Source organism: Neoarius graeffei, chromosome 6 (genome assembly GCF_027579695.1).
Source record: "Neoarius graeffei isolate fNeoGra1 chromosome 6, fNeoGra1.pri, whole genome shotgun sequence".
In the NCBI taxonomy this organism is placed as follows: domain Eukaryota; kingdom Metazoa; phylum Chordata; class Actinopteri; order Siluriformes; family Ariidae; genus Neoarius; species Neoarius graeffei.
The window spans coordinates 48,565,029-48,585,957 of NC_083574.1; the positions used below are offsets into that span (position 1 = coordinate 48,565,029).

General features: G+C 41.0%; 1 protein-coding gene across 1 annotated transcript; it reads left to right on the forward strand.

The window, feature by feature from the left end:
• The first annotated feature begins 1,671 nt into the window (after nucleotides 1-1,671).
• slc17a8 (solute carrier family 17 member 8) lies at nucleotides 1,672-12,250 on the forward strand. The gene is made up of 12 exons (XM_060922928.1): nucleotides 1,672-1,772; nucleotides 3,353-3,608; nucleotides 5,067-5,185; nucleotides 5,924-6,038; nucleotides 8,231-8,318; nucleotides 9,253-9,339; nucleotides 10,185-10,327; nucleotides 10,411-10,560; nucleotides 11,104-11,236; nucleotides 11,344-11,454; nucleotides 11,540-11,667; nucleotides 11,900-12,250. The coding sequence occupies exons 1-12, from the start codon at nucleotides 1,672-1,674 to the stop codon at nucleotides 12,248-12,250; spliced, it is 1,782 nt and encodes a 593-aa protein (XP_060778911.1).
• The last annotated feature ends 8,679 nt before the right edge of the window (nucleotides 12,251-20,929 follow it).

Below are 20,929 nucleotides of genomic sequence, written 5' to 3' on the forward strand. Positions count from 1 at the left end.
TCACAGCAAGAAGGTTCAGGTTCGAGCCCCATGGCCGATGAGGGCCTTTCTGTGCGGAGTTTGCATGTTCTCCCCATGTCCGCGTGGGTTTCCCCCACAGTCCAAAGACATGCAGGTTAGGTTAACTGGTGACTCTAAATTGACCGTAGGTGTGAATGTGAGTGTGAATGGTTGTCTGTGTCTATGTGTCAGCCCTGTGATGACCTGGCAACTTGTCCAGGGTGTACCCCGCCTTTCGCCTGTAGTCAGCTGGGATAGGCTCCAGCTTGCCTTCGACCCTGTAGAAGAATAAAGCGGCTAGAGATAATGAGATGAGATGAGATGAGATGAGATGAGACTGAAGCCAGAAGCTGCTCTTCCAACATGTCAGCAGTGAAACAGATCTCAGCATATATTGCTATGTGGCGGCACGGTAGTGTAATGGTTAGCACTGTTGCCTCATAGCAAGAAGGTTCTGGTTTCAAGCTTAGTCACCGACGAGGGCCTTTCTGTGTGGAGTTTGCATGTTCTCCCCGTGTCTGCATGGGTTTCCTCCGGGTGCTCCGGTTTCCCCCACAGTCCAAAGACACGCAGGTTAGGTTAACTGGTGACTCTAAATTGACCCCCCGTGTCTGCATGGGTTTCCTCCGGGTGCTCCGGTTTCCCCCACAGTCCAAAGACATGCAGGTAAGGCTAATTTGTGGCTCTAAATTGACCGTAGGTGTGAATATGAGTGTGAATCGTTGAGAGGAGAAAACCTCTATAATAATCCAGTAGAAGGCAATGGGAAACCACTACTGTAATGTTCCCTAGACATTTTGATGGCTGAAGCCGTCAGAGCGGCCACGTCACTGTAACGATATGCCAAAATGGATGGATGGATATACTGCTATACAGGCATTGTTGATGAATTCTTTTTAGCCCTTGATATTTTTCACACTACATTTTTAATCACTCCTCTTAGATGGATTCTTTCTCGGTGGAGTTATGTGTGGTTTGCACCTGCATTTTGAACACACATTGTCATTGCTGCTGCTGACACTCTTTAACCTGCTATGGCTTTGTTACACAGACACAGAACAATCATGAGTGAGAAAAGAAAGCTCTGTCTCTGGTTACACCTGCTCATATCATACAACACTGAGCCTGCCTGCCTGACTCTGTCTTCAATCTTTAATGACCTGAGGCTGCCTGTCTTACTGACGTGCTCTAAATGGGACAAGCCCTGGAGAATGAGGATTGGAGGGGATGCAGGTATCCTCGATTTCTTTGGTGCTGTGAAAAGGAAAGGCTTCCCTGGGGTCTTTAGTGTCTTGATACATTTTGCACAATGATATAGTTCATTGAAGGCAAAACACTTCCCTGGTCTTTCCTTACTCTGCCAAATTGGAGCTTTTCAAGGTGCTTCTTTATGCTCATGCCAAGGCAACAAGTTCACAGAGAACCCTGGACCGCTGAGGACGTCTGAGAGCATTACGTGTTCAGCTCCTGCATTTCCAGCTAGTGCCACCAATCTAGTGCAGCTAGAGCATCAAGGCACAGCATCCCACCTCCCCTCCAATGCACCTCAGTCACACCAGCCCAACCTGGAGAGAATGAGCATCAATGCCTAGTGGACGTCCTGCCTATTTGGCAAAGGGAGAGTGAGTCAGGGACGCCGGTCTGTAAAAGAGTACTGAAAAGGAAGAACAGATGCCGTTCGGAGGACTTGCAGGGCTGAAGGAGAAGGTGCTGAAGCCGGGGAAGGAGGAGATGAAGTATGCAGTGAGCGACTCTCTGGGGAACCTGCAGAGGTAAGTGTGGAACTTAATGAGGTCGTGACTGTTCAATAAGGTGTTTATCTGTAGCTCGGAAAACATGTTGCTAAATCTTGCTGTTGTTCAAAAAGGTTATGACAGCATATTTTACTGTCGAAAAAAAATCTGTTCAGAAGTTTCCTATGAACCTTTAATTGTGAACCCTGTAGATGTAATAAAGATTTGAATTCATGCTTCGACTCTATTATGTGTTGATTAATAGTCATGATTGTTGTTGTTGTTGTTGTTAACTTTTGTGCTGTTTATTCTAATCCTCTGAATTACTGATGCTACTCCTATAATTTACCTGTCTAGGAGCTACCGATAAGATCATCATGACTAACCTAGTCTCTGAATTATGAACTGAGTATACTGTATATAATGTACACATTACATATAACTGTAGTGTATCAAACTTAAATTGTTATGATGCTCACAGAGTAATGCTTTTAGACACAGACACATTCACAGAAGTATAAGATATTTGGAAACTTAATATGAATGAAAGATCACTGTCAAAAATAAGACAAACTGGTAAAAGAGATAAAGCAAATAATTTCCTGTACCCAGGTAATATTCTGTCATATACGGTCCAGGTGCTGCAAGATTCCGCAAAGGGAACTGTTGAAATTGTCTTGAAACTACAAAATCTAAAGTGGAAACCACTATTTAAGGATTTGTATTTGAATGGATATTGCTAAATTAAGTTATGATCACTGTTAATTGTAAAGTTAATTGTGCACTGTTTATCTGGTAAAATCCTAACTAAAGAGCAATGGTTCATTTTTCTTAAATTATCTGACAAACTGTACCAGAAATCTAATTGATCATGCAAATAAATGTTCTTGAGCTCCTGTATATCATTTGTTCACTACTGGATATGGTTCTCCTTGTGCAGATCAGACTATTTTAATGTTTACATAAATAAGTCCAGAGGAAAGGGTAGATTGTTGCTAGATAAATACTTTACAGGATTTAATGCTGGACAACCAAAGGACATTAAATGCTGGTCATTGTGTTAATGCCATTTGTAAGCTGTGAGATAAAGCACATCTCAAGGGAGCTTCCAGTTTCTCAGACTTTCGAATAACCCTGATGAATTGTCATAACAAAACTGTAAGTTCACCTGGTTCACAAACATCAGCAGAGAGAAAGGCCAGGGCTTTGCGGTGTTTCATAAAAATAAACCCTTATAAACAGTGCTACAATAGTTCCATTAAACGTTCAGAGAATTCTCTCCGTTCTCTGAGAGACATGGATTCAGGTGTGCATTCAAGAGTAGACATGATGAAAGTCATCGCTGTTAGATGGAGCAGAAGAGACAAGATGGAGGTTCCATTATGGAACAGGTGTGCATGCGAGCAAAAGGGAGTGAGTGACGAAAGATCCACTCCATGCCCTTTCTGGAGCTACATGTTTGGTCATCATCTGACCTCGCTAATGGCACACAGAATTTGCTTATAAGAAAGCAAAAACATCAAATGACAAACTTTGTGACCTTGAAGGTTATGTTGCGTTTACAATCCATTACCATGAACTTCCTTTTTATATCTCATGTCTCTTTCATCTCTCTGCAGAAAGATTGATGGCACCAATGTGGATGAGACGGCGCCGATAGAGCTAACAGAAGATGGTAGGCCTGTGTCGGCTTCTCACCACAGCCCACCACTGCTAGACTGTGGCTGCTTTGGCCTGCCCAAGCGCTACATCATTGCCGTTCTCAGTGGCCTGGGTTTCTGTATATCATTTGGTATCCGCTGCAATCTTGGGGTAGCCATTGTGGAAATGGTTAACAACAACACAGTGTACATCAATGGGACTGCTGTGATACAGGTGAAAAAAGGAACAGGCATTCCATTCATGCATTCATCCGTAACCACTTTATCAAAGATCTTAGAATATACCAAGATAGAGCAACATAATTCATCTCTATGGAAGCAAAAGTGGAAGAGTTCCAGTCTTATAAGATGGCGTGTTGCCTCAAGTCACAAACAAATATTTGCTGAGAGGTTGAGAGTCCTGAAATCTCATCTCATCTCATCTCATCTCATCTCATCTCATCTCATCTCATCTCATTATCTCTAGCCGCTTTATCCTGTTCTACAGGGTCGCAGGCAAGCTGGAGCCTATCCCAGCTGACTACGGGCGAAAGGCGGGGTACACCCTGGACAAGTCGCCAGGTCATCACAGGGCTAGTCCTGAAATCAAGTCAGTTTTTTCCAAAACAGTTTGCTTCAGAAATACTATTGTGGTCTCACAGTGGTCATTCTCAGGTAACTGCGACTATGCTGTAAATTCCTCCAAATACTCAGTAACCCTCCCAGAGAGAAATAGTGGCCATGTTTGGTGAAATCCATGGACCTTCTCGTTGACTTTAATGGAGTGCTGCGTCGTTCTGGTCCGTATAAAGGGGATCAGTCCCCCCTCCTTCTTCCAAAACTTGATCAAGGAAGTAGTCTTATGTCTGCATCTCTCCTCATCAGTCCTCTCTGACTTTATTCTTGTCAGGGTTGCTGTGAATCCAGAGCCTGAGCTAGGGACATTGGGCACAAAGTAGGAACACATACTGAATGTGATACCAGTCCATTTCAGAGTACCATGCACACACACACACACACACACACACACACACACACACACACACACACACACACACACACACACATTCTCACAAAAGGGCGATTTAGACTAGCCAATTGACATACCAGTATGTTTTTGAGAGGTCAGAGAAAACCGGAGAACATGACGGAAACCCATGTAGACAAGGGAACAGGTGAAATTCCACACAGACAGTAACCTGAGCTCAGGATCGAACCACAGCCCTGGAGCTGTGAGGTGGTAATGCTACCTGCTGTACCATATAGTGCCAACCAACAAAAAAACAATTAGGACAAATGTCCTTTATGAACAGTTTACGAGTTCATCAAAGTATCTCTATTTCTCTCCCATTTCTTTTTCACTGCAGGACTGTTTGACTTAAAGTCACATCCCTTAAGGCTGCAGTTGTTTTACAGAAGGCAAATTAATTAACCAGCTCAGTCAAAGTGACAAGAGATTATCTTAGTTTTGATTTTAGCTGAAAATCTTATAAATGAGTTTTTGTGTAGTTAGGTGCTGCAATTTCCTGTGGTCTGATTAAAGGGAAATATGAATAGCTAAACACTCTCATCACTCTTTTGCTCACTCCCTTTTCTGTCTCTCTATTCATCCAGAGGAATCTACATTTTGTGATAGATATTGTACTTGATCACTGCATATGTTAATATTTGTTGTTTTATACTTATTTTCCAGCCTGCCCAGTTTAACTGGGACCCTGAGACAGTGGGGTTGATACATGGCTCATTTTTCTGGGGATACATTGTTACTCAAATCCCTGGAGGCTTCATTTCCAACAAGCTAGCAGCGAACAGGTGAGCGCAGTTCTCGTGGCACCACAAACCACGTAGAATGAAAGAAGTAGCTGATGCATGAAACTTTGTTTTCATACAATCGTTCCAGATAGCAAGAACACTTAAAGTCTGGTCAAAGATGAGTCACTAAGTACTATCATAGAACACAATGCATTATTTATGTACAGATTACTGGTGGCCCAAATGCCTGGTCAGGGCTGGAAGGGTTAAAACGGTGTGGTGTGTTGATGAGAGGTGTGATAGTGCTCCTGTAATAAAAGCCTCACGAGAAAAAGAGGACGCAAGGCTGACAGAGTTAATAATGAAAGATCCTGTCGCAGATCTCCCCCGAAACATCAGCCTCTAGAATATTACAAGTGTCACTTACACATGGTTTTGTGGGGGGAAGCAAAAAATGATGAAGTAAATGGTGACAAAAATAAGTGAATGAATCAGAAAATGGCTCATTGCCGTATGACTCAGAATGGTGGGCAAAATGTCCTTCATAAAAGCTTTATTACTGTTCTTTTTTTCATACCTGGTTGTAGACATTCGTTACCAAATTCCAGAGTCAGAATTAAATTGTAGATGTCAGTCATTCACCATGAGAGAGTATTACTAAATGGTCATAAGCTAAAAGTCATGAGATATTGTAAACACTCATCACTTAACATTTGTACTAGATGAAAAAAAAGATAAAATGTCAACTGCATAAAAATAAAAATGACTCAAAATTTGTTTCTCTCCATGTTTTCTCAGGGTGTTTGGAGCTGCCATTTTCTTAACTTCAGTTTTAAACATGTTCATCCCGTCAGCAGCGAGGGTCCACTATGGCTGTGTCATGTTCGTGCGAATCTTGCAGGGGCTGGTAGAGGTCAGTGCATGAGGACATTTAATCATTTGTTTCTTTAAAAAAAAGTTAATATTTAAATATATTATTATTATTATTATTATTATTTAGTTCAGAGTCCACATTTTATCTTTAGTGACTCAGCTGAGCCCACAATTACTTTTTTTTTTTGTTTTTTTGCTGTTATTCCATCCAGGGTGATGTACAAAAGCATCTTGCCTCAGAAGAATTTTATAGAATTTAAACAGGACTATTTACAAAACCTAGATTGACTAAGAATTTTAAAGGTTTTGACTGCAAAGTTGAATTCTGGGCAAAAATGTTCAATTTCTATTGCTGTTGGAGTTTTGAGATGTTTCGCATTGATTTGAAATTGATTTGAGTTGAAATTGAGGAGTTGCACTGCTGCGCACACCATGTATCCTATGTGTAAATGTTTTGCCGAGATAAAATGCGTCCCGCATTTTACGATTCCTGAGATTGCTGAAGCAAGTGAGCAACAATATCACATGACCACTGAGGGGCGTGTTTGACCTACTTTTAACCAAAACAAATTGGCATAGCCAAACATGGTGGACTCTGCTTTCCCACCAGTGAAAAGCCATCAGAAAAGAAAAGGAAAATATGAAAGCGAATCAGCTAGAAACTGTGGAATCCAAGGTGTTTGAAGTCCACTGTGAAGTTTCTGCAATCTGTGATTATTTGGGGTGCCATGTCATCTGCTGGTGTTGGTCCACTGTGTTTTATCAAGTCCAAAGTCAACGCAGCAGCCTACCAGGAGATTTTAGAGCATTTCATGCTTCTATCTGCTGACAAGCTTTATGGAGATGCCGATTTCCTTTTCCAGCAGGACTTAGCACCTGGCCACAGTGAAAAAAACTACTACCAAATTACCAAATAGTTTGCTGACCATGATATTACTGTGTTTAACTGACCAGCCAACTCGCCTGACCTGAATCTACAGAGAATCTATGTGGTATTGTCAAGAGGAAGATGAGAAACACCCGACCCAAAAATACAGATGAACTGAAGGCTGCTATCAAAGCAACCTGAGCTTCAATAACACCTCAGCAGTGCCACAGGCTGATCGCCTCCATGCCACACCGCACTGATGCAGTAATTCATGGTAAAGGAGCCCCAACCAAATATTGAGTGTATAAATGAATATGCTTTTCCAGAGTTGGACATTTCTGTATTGTAAATCCTTTTCTGATTGATCTTCAGAAATATTCTAATAATCTGAGATACTGGATTTCTGATTTTCATGAGCTATCAACTATAATCATCAAAATTAAAACAAAAAAAGAATGAAATATTTCACTTAATAAATAATGAATATAAAATATTTGAAAGTTTACCTTTTTTAATTAAATTACAAAAAAAAAAATCCATGATATTCTAATTGTTTGAGATGTACCTAGTACTTACTATAACCACTAGTAGTAGTTATTGCCCATGGACCTGATTTCCTCTGAATGGTGCTCTTCACAGGGGCTGTGTTGACGTAAATCACTCAAAACGACATAAATCGCTCCCCGTGTCTCCTCAGTGATGTAGACTCAGCCCTAGCAGAAGTCTCTGGCAAGGAGCGCTGATTGTGAGGTCCCGTACAATCGAAACTGTCAGGCGAGTCAGGGAGGGGATTCCCTGCCGAGGCTGTGCGTAGTATGTTAGCATGAGCGTTAGCGTGAGCATGTAGCTTATGGGAAATGAATAGTATGTTGGATTAGCACTAATCCCATGTTTTGGAAAATCAAAAATGTTGTCTTGGGCCCCTTTGGGGTGTCACTGATCCATGCGCAAAGTATGAAGTATGTGCATCCAGCTGTGCTGATTTGCATAGGTGAACAGACAGAGAGACAGACAGCCTTCCTTTAGTAGATAGGATAGATAGATAGATAGATAGATAGATAGATAGATAGATAGATAGATAGATAGATAGATAGATAGATAGATAGATGACAATGGAAATTAGGTAGACCTTGCTTTTCCCCTGTAACCCAGTTCATCACTTTTTCCACTAATGATAAGTTACATTGTCACCGTTCTAAAAATATCTCAAGCTAACCAGCAGAGTATTATGTTTACTTGCCTGTTTTCTTCAAGCAAACTTCTGGAAACTCAACCCACACAGCTTCAGGAAAGTTCAGTTTGCTGAGATAAAGTGTGACAACTCTTGTCAAAAAAATCCCATAGTCTATGTTTTTGTGGTTCAGGGAGTCACCTATCCAGCTTGCCATGGAATGTGGAGCAAATGGGCGCCTCCGCTTGAAAGAAGTCGCCTGGCGACCACGTCATTTTGTGGTGAGTACATCTCCAAGCAATGCTTGTACAAAAATTATCTACACAGCATTGAATTAAAGACATTGAAAACAGTATTGAGCTGCAAATAATTAAGCAGTGTAACTGTGGATTTACTAAGCATCCTCCATAACTGTTACTTTCTTACCCATACCCATTCTTCTGTTTCCTCCCTATGTGAAGAAGCACACTCCTCTCTGCCCTATAAAGCTTGCTGGAAAATGATATTCTACTCCCAAAAAAAGTGCTTCTGAATTGTCCTGTACATACTCTAAATCATAACATATTTATAAGACGAAAATGAGATGAAACCAAGGACTACAAGATACTCAAGCCTCCTTGACACAGTGTCACCATCCAGTATTAAAACCACTTGAGCACCAGGACAAGGTTCTTTGTTTTGCAGATGTTTGTCTACTCATTATAGCCCCACCACCACACACATCCATTAAAATATCCTTCTTTTTCAATAAAATGGTGCCATGACACCCCATTCTTCATACTGCTCTTGACTGCTCTTTCTAAATGGAGGGTTGTGGATTTGGGGTAGAACTCTTCTCATTGATACAAATGAAGAAGCATACTCCTCTCGGACCTATAAAGCTTGCTGGAAAATGATGTTCTACTCCAAAAAAGTGCTTCTGAATTGTCCTGTACATAGTCTAAATCATTTAAAGCTACATATTTGAAGAGTTTCCCCAACACGTTCATATAGAAACTCCATCAATAATTTCAGAATGAGGGCTGTGTAACATCACAAAAATGAAATATGACTGTAGTAGCTAACCTGTCGTCGTTTTTCAGCTATGTCTGCAACCATTTGAGGTCCCTAATGTGTTGCGTTAGAGACTTGCTGTAATTACAGTTCAGATAAAAGAATCCCAGGCTTTACTCTTGGTGACACACTAACTACTCTCATGTGGGTTCTGCTTGACAGGCTCATATGCAGGTGCTGTGATTGCCATGCCGCTGGCAGGAGTGCTAGTGCAATATGTAGGCTGGCCCTCAGTTTTCTACATCTATGGTGAGATCACTTTTCATGCTCATACCAAAATCACATGACGTTTAGTCACCTTTTAAACTATGGAAACCAACTGACCAATATGAAATGTATGTTTTATATATGTTGAAATATACCTTTTAACATTAATCCAACCTTAATCCCAGGTGTTTATGCAACCTTTCTTGTTCTATTCAGGGAAGTGACAGCTGATGTATAAAGAGCTGACAGTTGATATACAGCTTATCACGTAAAAACAATTGGTTATTTGAACATTTGAATGACCACAAGTCATTGCTTATCATCCCAAGTTAAACTACACAACAAATTACATTTCCATGGGGAGTGATCTCTGATAGTGTATTGAACACTTGTGAATACTATTCAGAATGTTTGCATTTTGGGGCGGCACGGCGGTGTAGTGGTTAGCGCTGTCGCCTCACAGCAAGAAGGTCCTGGGTTCGAGCCCCGGGGCCGGCGAGGGCCTTTCTGTGCGGAGTTTGCATGTTTTCCCCGTGTCCGCGTGGGTTTCCTCCGGGTGCTCTGGTTTCCCCCACAGTCCAAAGACATGCAGGTTAGGTTAACTGGTGACTCTAAATTGACTGTAGGTGTGAATGTGAATGGTTGTCTGTGTCTATGTGTCAGCCCTGTGATGACCTGGCGACTTGTCCAGGGTGTACCCCGCCTTTCACCCATAGTCAGCTGGGATAGGCTCCAGCTTGCCTGCGACCCTGTAGAAGGATAAAGCGGCTAGAGATAATGAGATGAGATGTTTGCATTTTATTTCTGAATAGTAATGGATTTCTTATACATTTTATTCACTGCACAAATAAACATGACCAATGTTTTTGGATGTTTGTATTCTTCAGGTGTTTTTGGAATCATATGGTATATTTTCTGGCTACTGCTTGCTTATGAAAGCCCAGCTGTGCACCCTACTATTAGCGAAGAAGAGAGAACATACATCGAGACCACAATTGGAGAAGGGGCCAACTTAATGAGTGTGACTGAGGTACAGCACCAGAAACCAAACATCAACTAAACATAATTGCAGATCTTTTGAAAACATGGATGCCATGATTGCTTTTTCTTCAGAAATTCAACACTCCATGGCGACAGTTCTTCACATCTATGCCAGTCTATGCCATTATTGTAGCCAACTTTTGCCGCAGTTGGACCTTCTATCTCCTGCTTATCAGCCAGCCAGCTTACTTTGAGGAGGTTTTTGGTTTCCCCATCAGCAAGGTGAGCCCTGTTATTTTTTTTCCATTGTGCTTGAACTCATTTAAGCATTGTCAACTATGTGTTCATGTAACAAATATGAATATGAACATGATCAACGTTTTAATAATAGTATATTTTTTTTTACTCCATTTCTCCCAATTTGCCAATTCCCAACCACTAGCTAATGCTTCTCTATCACTTCTACCATGCAACAGCTACCAATCAGGGAGGGGTGAAGTATAGAATGTGTTTCCTCTGAGACACATGAAGCTACTGCATCTTTTCAAACTGCTGCTCATTCTATGGTAGATAAGAACTAAGAGGAAACTGCCCTCTTCCATATAGATGAACTCACAGATTCCCATAATTGGCTAGTGGCACTGTAATTTATTGAGGAGGAAGTAATGTCATCCCTCTCACCAAGAGATCATGTCCGATTTTGCTGTCTCTGGCCACAGATGGCTGAGATATTGTTGGGACTCAAACTTGCAATATCCTGGCAATTTTCCTGGTAACATTTTTCTTGGAAGCTGGTATTTAACCTATAAATGTATCATCTATTAGGTGGGCATTTTGTCAGCTCTGCCCCACATGGTGATGACCATCATCGTGCCAATCGGAGGGCAGCTTGCAGACTTTTTGAGGAGCCATAAAATCCTGTCAACCACAACCGTGCGCAAGATCATGAACTGCGGAGGTTGGCACTAACTTACAAAGTTATTAAAATAAAATAGGGCCAAAAAATATGTTAAAGAATTATTAACATGATGACCAGTGCCCCTTTCCTGAATGTGTGGCTCTCAGGATTTGGGATGGAAGCCACATTGCTGCTGGTGGTGGGATTCTCACATACACGTGGAGTAGCCATCTCATTTCTTGTCCTTGCAGTGGGTTTCAGTGGCTTTGCCATATCAGGTAAGAGTAACATGAGCATCAGAAAGTGTATTATTTATTCATATCCACTAAAAACATTTAGATAAAGTGATGTTATGAATCTCAGGTTTCAACGTGAACCACCTTGACATTGCTCCTCGTTATGCCAGTATCCTGATGGGAATCTCCAATGGCGTGGGCACACTGTCTGGTATGGTGTGTCCTCTCATTGTTGGAGCACTGACCAAACACAAAGTGGGTGTTGCTCTAATTCTTGATATGTGCATGTACATACAGTGGTTTATAGCAAAGGACAAGTTTCAAGGTATAAATGTCTTAACAGGAGACAGCAGTTATAAAATAATGAGGCATAGTGAAGTTTTTAAATAGAACCAAGTTCTTTGAACCTCTTTGCATCGGGCTATATTGTTTGTTTGTTATAATTAATGTCCTGTATAATGCCATGCATTTCCATTTTCTTCAACAGACCCGTCGAGAATGGCAGAATGTGTTCATGATTGCTGCCATGGTCCATTATTGCGGTGTGATCTTTTATGCCATCTTTGCATCGGGTGAAAAACAAGACTGGGCTGACCCCGAGAGCACTAGCGAAGAGAAGTGCGGCATCATCGAAGAAGACGAACTTGCTCAGGAGGTGGATCACAGCTACGATAGCTCCTTCACGACCAGCAAGATAAAGTCTTATGGAGCCACCACAGAGAACTCAGCTGGCTGCAAAAAGGGCTGGAAAAAGAAAAGAGACATGACCATGGAGAAGGAAGATGAAACAGGACAAACACATTATGAGAATGGGGACTATCAGGAGGATTATCAATGACCTCAAGAGCCCAGGACTCCGCTCACCTTGTTAGTGTGGTTCTAAGATGATGTTAAAATTAACATCTCCACTTCAACTCCACTGGATCCATGCAACATTACCCATGTGATTGTGCAATATGATAATCGCTTTTTTGCAATTAATTTTATTTTGGCTGCATTCTGACTTCCATTCTCTCTGAGATCGTATAAACCCATTGATGAGGTCAGAGTTCTTTGTAAGACATCAGTGTTTTTGGTTATATAATGAGCTATGCTGAGATGAAGATATTTATAGAAAATATTTTGTCTGTTCCTTCATATTTCATTTTGAGAATTCTGCAGATCTAAAAATCCCAAAAAGAAAAGATTTCAGTTAATTCATGAAGTATTAATATTAATATAACTATCTAACTCAGGCGGCATGGTAGTACAGTGGTTAGTGCTGTTATCTCACAGCAAGCACATTCTGGGTTCGAGCCCAGTGGTTGATAGGGGGCCTTTCTCTGTGGAGTTTGTATGTTCTCCCCATGTCTGTGTGGGTTTGCTCCGGTTTGCCCCACAGTCCAAAGACATGCAGTTAAGCTAACTGGCTACTCTAAGGCCCTGTCCACACGGCAACGGATTCAGGTGAATCCGATACAATTGTTTATCGTTATGGCCTGGCGTCCACATGGCACCGGCGTTTTGGGTGCCCCAAAACGCAATCTTTTGAGAACGGGTTCCAGAGTGGAAAGATCTGGCAACGTTGCTGTTGCGAAGTCATCTGGATGAGTAGAACGGATTTGTTTACGATGATGTCACAACCACATAACTGTGAGTGCTTCACGCCGGGTAGAAGTGTAACGAACTCGATGCGAGTTGTCAACAAATCCTATAACTTGGTTCATGAAACGCGCTTACAAAATATTTTCACTGTGAATATTTATTGTGTAATGGTGCAAAGTGAGAGAGAGAGAGAGAGAGAGAGAGAGAATAGCCCTTAGGGCAGAGTCAATCCCGCCAGCAAAAATAGGGGAAAAAAAGGAGCGATCTCACCTCTTCAGATGTTGGTTTAAGTCCTACAATACATTCCTCAAAAAGGGCGTAGAGGAACAAATTAATCCATCAACATGTAGCATTCAATTTATTCCGGACCATTAAAGACGCCGCCTTCCGTGTAGAATCATACGTCATCCTCGCCGCCATATTGGATGGGTCAAAGCGGAGAATAAAGATGCCTCATTCATGTGCTGTGTTTAACTGTACCAACAGGTTTACCGTCCAAACGAGATCACATGGGATTACCTTTCACAGGTGAGACTGGAAAAATACTTTTCATTGTATTTGGTCATTATAATGTAATTTTACGAACAGATTTTTCTGACTTTGTGGCTAATATGAAGTCTTGCGCATAATAGTTTATGCGCATGTGTCCTTACTTCTTCTATTGTTCTGGTGTCTCCAAAGGGACCGTCTTACAGCGCCCCTAGAGGTGTGGCATGTGTATTGTATCGTTTTCAGCAAGCGTTGCGTTGCCATATGGACCTGATATTTTACTGATCGTTGCCCATGTGGACGCGATATTTTTTTAAATAACATCTCGTTGCCGTTGTCGTGTGGATGTAGCCTAAATTGTCCATTGAGCAAGCTTGGAGAGGGATGGGCTCCACGAATTTAAATGCTTTAGACACACCAATGATGGACTGTTAAAATGTCATCAGTGGTGCCCCTATGTGACGAAGAATGTCTTTGGTTATATGATGAGCTATGCTGACATACAGTAAGGAAGGTATTTATAGAAAACGTTTTGTCTGTTGCTTCATATTTCATTTTGAGAATTCTGAAGATCTAAAAATCCCAAAAAGAAAAGATTTCAATTAATTCATTAAGTATTAATATTAGTATAAATATCTAACTTGGGCAGCATGGTGGTACAGTGACTAGTGCTGTCACCTCACAGCAAGCACGTTCTGGGTTTGAACCTGCTGGTCTACTGGGGCCTTTCTATGAGGAGTTTTCATGTTCACCTTGGGTTTCCTCCAGGTTCTCAGGTTTCCTCCCCCAGTCCAAAGACATGCCAATTAGGTCAACTGGCTACTCTAAATCGCTCATAGGCGTGAATATGAGTGTAAATGGCTGCTTCTCTGAGGCCCTGTCCACACGGCAACGGATTCAGGTGAATCCGATACAATTGTTTATCGTTTCAGCCTGGCGTCCACACGGCACCGGCGTTTTGGGTGCCCCAAAACGCAATCTTTTGAGAACGGGTTCCAGAGTGGAAAGATCTGGCAACATTGCCGTTGCGAAGTCGTCTGGATGAGTAGAACGGATTTGTTTATGATGACGTCACAACCACGTGACTGTGAGTGCTTCACGCCGGGTAGAAGTGTAACGAACTCGATGCGAGTTGTCAACAAATCCTATAACTTGGTTCATGAAACGCGCTTACAAAATATTTTCACTGTGAATATTTATTGTGTAATGGTGCAAAGTGAGAGAGAGAGAGAGAGAGAGAGAGAGAGAATAGCCCTTAGGGCAGAGTCAATCCCGCCAGCAAAAATAGGGGAAAAAAGGAGCGATCTCACCTCTTCAGATGTTGGTTTAAGTCCTACAATACATTCCTCAAAAAGGGCGTAGAGGAACAAATTAATCCATCAATGTGTAGCATTCAATTTATTCCGGACCATTAAAGACGCCGCCTTCCGCGTAGAATCATACGTCATCCTCGCCGCCATATTGGATGGGTCAAAGCGGAGAATAAAGTTGCCTCATTCATGTGCTGCGTTTAACTGTACCAACAGGTTTACCATCCAAACGAGATCACATGGGATTAACCTTCACAGGTGAGACTGGAAAAATACTTTTCATTGTATTTGGTCATTATAATGTAATTTTACGAACAGATTTTTCTGACTTTGTGGCTAATATGAAGTCTTGCGCATAATAGTTTATGCGCATGTGTCCTTACTTCTTCTATTGTTCTGGTGTCTCCGAAGGGACCGTCTTACAGCGCCCCTAGAGGTGTGGCATGTGTATTGCATCGTTTTCAGCAAGCATTGCGTTGCCATATGGACCTGATATTTTACTGATCGTTGCCCATGTGGACGCGATATTTTTTTAAATAACATCTCATTGCCGTTGTCGTGTGGATGTAGCCTCAGTGTGAACCCCGCAACAGACTGGTGACCTCTCCAGAGTGTACTTCGCCTCTTGGCCAGTGTCAGCTGGGACTGGCTCCTGCTCAACTGAGCCCCACAATGAATAAGCGGCATAGAAAATGAATGATGAATGCATGAATGAATATCTAACTCTCTTATCAATATTGTAAAACACCTTCATGAAATGATCACAAATCACATTATTAACTTGACATTTGTCTCCATGTAGTCAATAAGTAGAAATTATGCATCTATATATTTTATATTTCACTCTGGTTTATTGGCCTGTTGTTGTAACCTATGCAATAAAAGGTAAATATCAAATTTGTGTGAATATTTATATGGGATCACAGTGAACATAATGAGCTTTCCTTCTTCTCATTGCTCATTTGCATTGCTAATGTAGGGACAACCTGCAGCTTTGTTCGTAAACCTGGCAAATCAACCAAAACACCTGCATTAGTTTAATATGTCATGGATCTTGGCCAGGTTTAGTATTCAGATATAGACTTAATGGACTTGCACAAGGAACACACAATTCATATAAATATAGCATTTATGTTATGCCTTTACATTACAAAACTGTACCAATTCAGCACCAATGAAAGATGAAAATGTAATAATTCCTGTTCAAAACCAGCAATGTGCCTCTTTTATAAGCACAGCTTTGCTCTATTGTCTAAAGTAAATTTATTGGTAATGTGGACGTTTAAATGTAATGTTATCGCAGCTATTACTATCTGTAACAGTTTAATTTGAGGCAAATAAAGTAAATGCTTCAATTCATACTGCCTATGTATTTTATTTGTAATACAAATAATTTGTGTAATAAATAAATTAAACTAATATGTCAAAAAAGAGGGCTGACCATCGTGAATGAGCTACCCTTGCACAAACTCGGGCCATTCCTAGTTCATGACAATATGTTTGTCATATTGTTTAGAGAAGGATTTTTTTTCGTGGTCTATCCGTTTTACACAAATAATGAGCTTCATGAGGACACAGTGATGCTCAGTAACTAGAGCCTCTATCTTATGAGCTGTTCACGTTATCACGCAGTTCTGTGCGCCTGTGCTTGTTTATGCTTGAATTGCTTAAGTTGGCTTACAAGGTCATTATTAAGTGCTGACAAAACTCTGCTGGTTTGTGTCAGGGTGAAGTAAACATCCTTTTCTTTATCGCTTTTAAACCAGCTGAACATTTTATTCCAATAACAGCTTTACATCCCATGAGTCTGGTGTTCAGTATTCTCAGTTTAATATTCTGCAAATATTAAACACACAGCAAAAAATACTCTTGTCATTCATCCACGTTCTTTAATTCTTAAACTCTAAATTGTTTACATTTTCAATAAAGTACATCATGGGGCAAAAATCATTTTGAGCAATCACTCTGGGAGACCATTCTTGGTGTCACCACAGCATGTTAATGAGCCTACTTTTAGATAAACCTTGTAAAAGTTCAAGGACATGAACCATGACACTAACACATTTTTTATTTTAATGGCTCATGCTTAAGGGGCAGTTTCCCTGTTTAAAGAGTTCTTTGATCGTTTTATCTCACCATCCTGGCTTTTATCTGAGATTTTATGATTCGGTGTGGTTCTAAACCAGTAAGTTGCGCATATATTTAATGTGACGTCCAACTGTCAAACATTGTGGCCTTCAAAATATCGCACTATTGGCAGAGTAGACAGAGTAGTGTGTCTGTATTTAAAATCTTGTAAATATTTAACAGAATTGGGTAGAATTGATAATGAAACAGCTTCTGCCTATCATCTGGCAATTTTGACAGATTTTCTGCTGGGTTACAATAATGGTGAATAAAGTCCAAAACAATAGTGTACAGTAGCTAATAGTCGAGCTATGAATGTGTGTGTGTGTGTGTGTGTGTGTGTGTGTGTGTGTGTGTGTGTGTGTGTGTCCCCATGTGTGTGTCCTTCTCTCAAGGCCAACTACTCCCTAATCCCCTCTTCACTCTCTGAGCGACAGTTACACAAACAGTAAAGAGCCAATGGCAAAGGTTTTGTTTATTTCAGAATGCTTTGTGTGTTGACTCAGAAAGATCTACTCTGGATGGAGCAACATCCAGTAAATGATTAAGAGCTTATTCACAAGTATAACAGCACTGGCCTTCATCATATTTCAGGTTAATTTCCTTTCAGAAGCGGGGTGTCTGGTGACTAAGGGTGAACGAGATTTAATGTGCCAAAAGAGCTCCTACTGGAGAACTTATTTGCTAGTGGAATGGGGGTGAATCATTATATTTGGTTATATTATCGCTGATAAGTCAATTTGAAGTTGTTGTTTTTTTCCAAGACTAAGATTCTTTTGAAATCATGTAATATTTGAAACCAGTATAACTCAGATTTCTGGTATTTCATCAAGTGCAGTTAGATATCAGTTAGGTATCATATACTACCCTCTACCAGGGATGAGAATAAAAAATACTTAAAAAGTCTGAAAAAAGCCGGGGGTTTGGGGGCCGCAGGCACCCAGCGGGGCCCGGGGCAGAGCCCCGGTGGGGGCCCAGGGGGCAGGAGCTAATGATTTTTGGCTTTTTTTTTTTTTACCCCAAAACCATTAATTTTATCAGCAAAAAGTTGCAATTTATTTGGAAATAAGTTCCCCTTCTTGGTGGACTACCTGGTGAAAATGATTAATATGGTACAGGAGACTTGTTTTTAATCAATTCACATTTGATGATTTCAAAAAATCGATGCACCTTTTAATATAAACGAGCTCTACAGTATTATATTTCTGCATTTTTGCCATTCATGTCTTTGAATACTCTAATCCTTTAAAATGAAGTGCAAACCAGAAAAAAGTTCTATCATATAATTCTCTTAAGCTTTCTTCTGATGTTATCATGGTAACAGGAGGTCTTGCATATTAAGCAGGAAGCATTCAACATCACTTATCACTTCCCTTTCAACTGTTGTGTGTACTAACTAGGTTTTATCTGGGCAGGATGTTGTGTAATGTAATACAGATAGCATACGGTCAATTTGAAGATCAAGATGGTGATTTTGAATTAAAGAACAGGCATGTATAATTGGCATTACATATTGGAAATTTTTTTTAAATCAAAAACTATAAGTTCATCTCGGCCTAAAAAATTTGGGCAGACGCTCCCACGCAGCACATGCCAGCAATTTTTCCCCCTGTCCCCCTATGAAATGAGCAACAAGTAAGAGAGTTATACATGGTATCGTACCTAAAATTTTATCAGAAATATAGATATGATACTATGATTCTCCCCAACATGCTACATTAGAAAAGCTAACCCCATTTATAAAAGATACACACTTATATATGACATGTATTTGAGATACATACACACACCATGGCATTGATTCATGCGATATACATTATAAATATAATGAATCATTGAACAGGCAAAATAATTTTCAACCTACCTTTGTGTTTTTTGGTGTATATGTGAAGTTCGATAGTCCTTGCCCCTCTACTACCGTAGTTTATCATGTCAGAACACAATGAGCAAAATACTTTTCCTGGGACGTCTATTTTCCATATGTGATCACCGTGCTTCGTTGTGACAGTCTGCTTGTCGATCTCGACATTCAGTGTTCTTTCTAAGCAAGCCCATTGAAAACAGTTCTTTATTCCCGCACCTTTATCAATCTCCCTCATTCGATCCTCTTCTTTCTTATCTAGGACTTTTGCCATTGTCGATATGCTAAAATATCCCGCCTGAATACGTGTCTTTCCGATGTTACCAATGCGTATCGTCAAACAGTGTGTACGGTCGGTGAACGGTGATTGCAAGCCACGCGGGGAGAGCATGTGTACGTGTTTATACACTGCACGCGATGGGATTTCCCGAAAATTCTACCGCAAACAAGTCGAACACTGTCGCAAAAGTGAATGTTAATTACGACATGTCAAAAGACTCGAGTGCGTTAACCCGGAGCCCACCAAGAATCAAGACGTTATAAGGTGACCACAGATCATTAACCATACCCCCCCCCCAAAAAAAATTTCTCAACGGATTTACATCGATCTCAAAAATGATCATTTTGGTCTGAAAAAGTCGGAAATCCACTGATCGGCGGAAAATTCTCCTCCCTGCTCTACTGTGAAACATTCGTGAGAATTTTCAAACAGTGGACACATTAGATAAAAATATCTCAGAGTGGAATGACTCAGCCTTATTTCCCATAAAGACTTCATTTTATTTTATATTTATTTGCATTAATCCGGCGGCACGGTGGTGTAGTGGTTAACACTGTCGCCTCACAGCAAAAAGGTCCTGGGTTCAAGCCCAGTGGCCGACGAGGGCCTTTCTGTGTGGAGTTTGCATGCTGTCTGCGTGGGTTTCCTCCGGGTGCTCCGGTTTCCCCCACAGTCCAAAGACATGCAGGTTAGGTTAACTGGTGGCTCTAAATTGACCGTAGGTGTGAATGTGAGTGTGAATGGTTGTCTGTGTCTATGTGTCAGCCCTGTGATGACCTGGCGACTTGTCCAGGGTGTACCCCGCCTTTCGCCCGTAGTCAGCTGGGATAGGCTCCAGCTTGCCTGCGACCCTGTAGAACAGAATAAAGCAGCTACAGATAATGGATGGATGGATGCATGAATCCATTTTCCAAAGGCTTGTTGTTTCCATAGGACATTTACTATCAGTGAAACTGTCAGTGGTGTGAAGGCAAAACTGAAAAGAAAGTTGTTGTTGTTGTTGTCTGTATGGAGTTTTACATGTCCTGTGCCTACATGTGTTTCCTCAAGGTTCCCATTTCCCAAAAACATGCACGTACTTAAGTGCATACTAAACTGCCCCTAAGTGTGAATGGGTGTGTGGAAGTGTGTGAACATGGTGCCCTGTAATGGATGTATTCCAGACCCATGAGACACAAGCTGACTGAACAGAAAAATGGTCAGATTTGAGCAGGCTTTAGATAGTGACTGGTACCATATCATAATGATGGATGCATGAATGTAATCGTGTGTGTGTGTGTGTGTGTGTGTGTGTGTGTGTGTGTGTGTCTGTCTGTCTGTCTGTCTGTCTGTCTGTGTGTGTGTGGTCTCTGTTGGGGAGCAGGTTATGCTGGGTTGATATCTAGGGATGTGATGATTTTGCTATATTTGTGGGGCTGTCAGCCAAGGTTTGGGGATGATGGGAGAAGCCGGGTGAGGTGGTAGGGGGAGGACTATTAGCCCTAATGCGGAAGAGAGTTTAATTAATAACTACTGTCCCCTTTCTCCATGACCTGATCTGTCCAGTCCAGGCTCCTAACAGAAGCAGCTATTTATCCATCTCCAAATACTGATGATTCCAAATATGTATTTGAGTTTTGAAGGACTATATATTATGTGAAGCAGATTGGAAGCAGGGATCAACCCAAAGAATAAAACATAGGTAAGAAAAGAACTTTTTAAATATCACAAACAAAATAATTGAAATGCAATATCTTACCAGCATAATGAAGGAAATGTCACAACAGTTTTATAGTCCTTAAGGAGTAATAATGTTACGAAGTCGTAAGAAACTGAATGTTTTTGTGCTATTGAGTTATGAGAGATGATGTGAATATGATTCTGCAA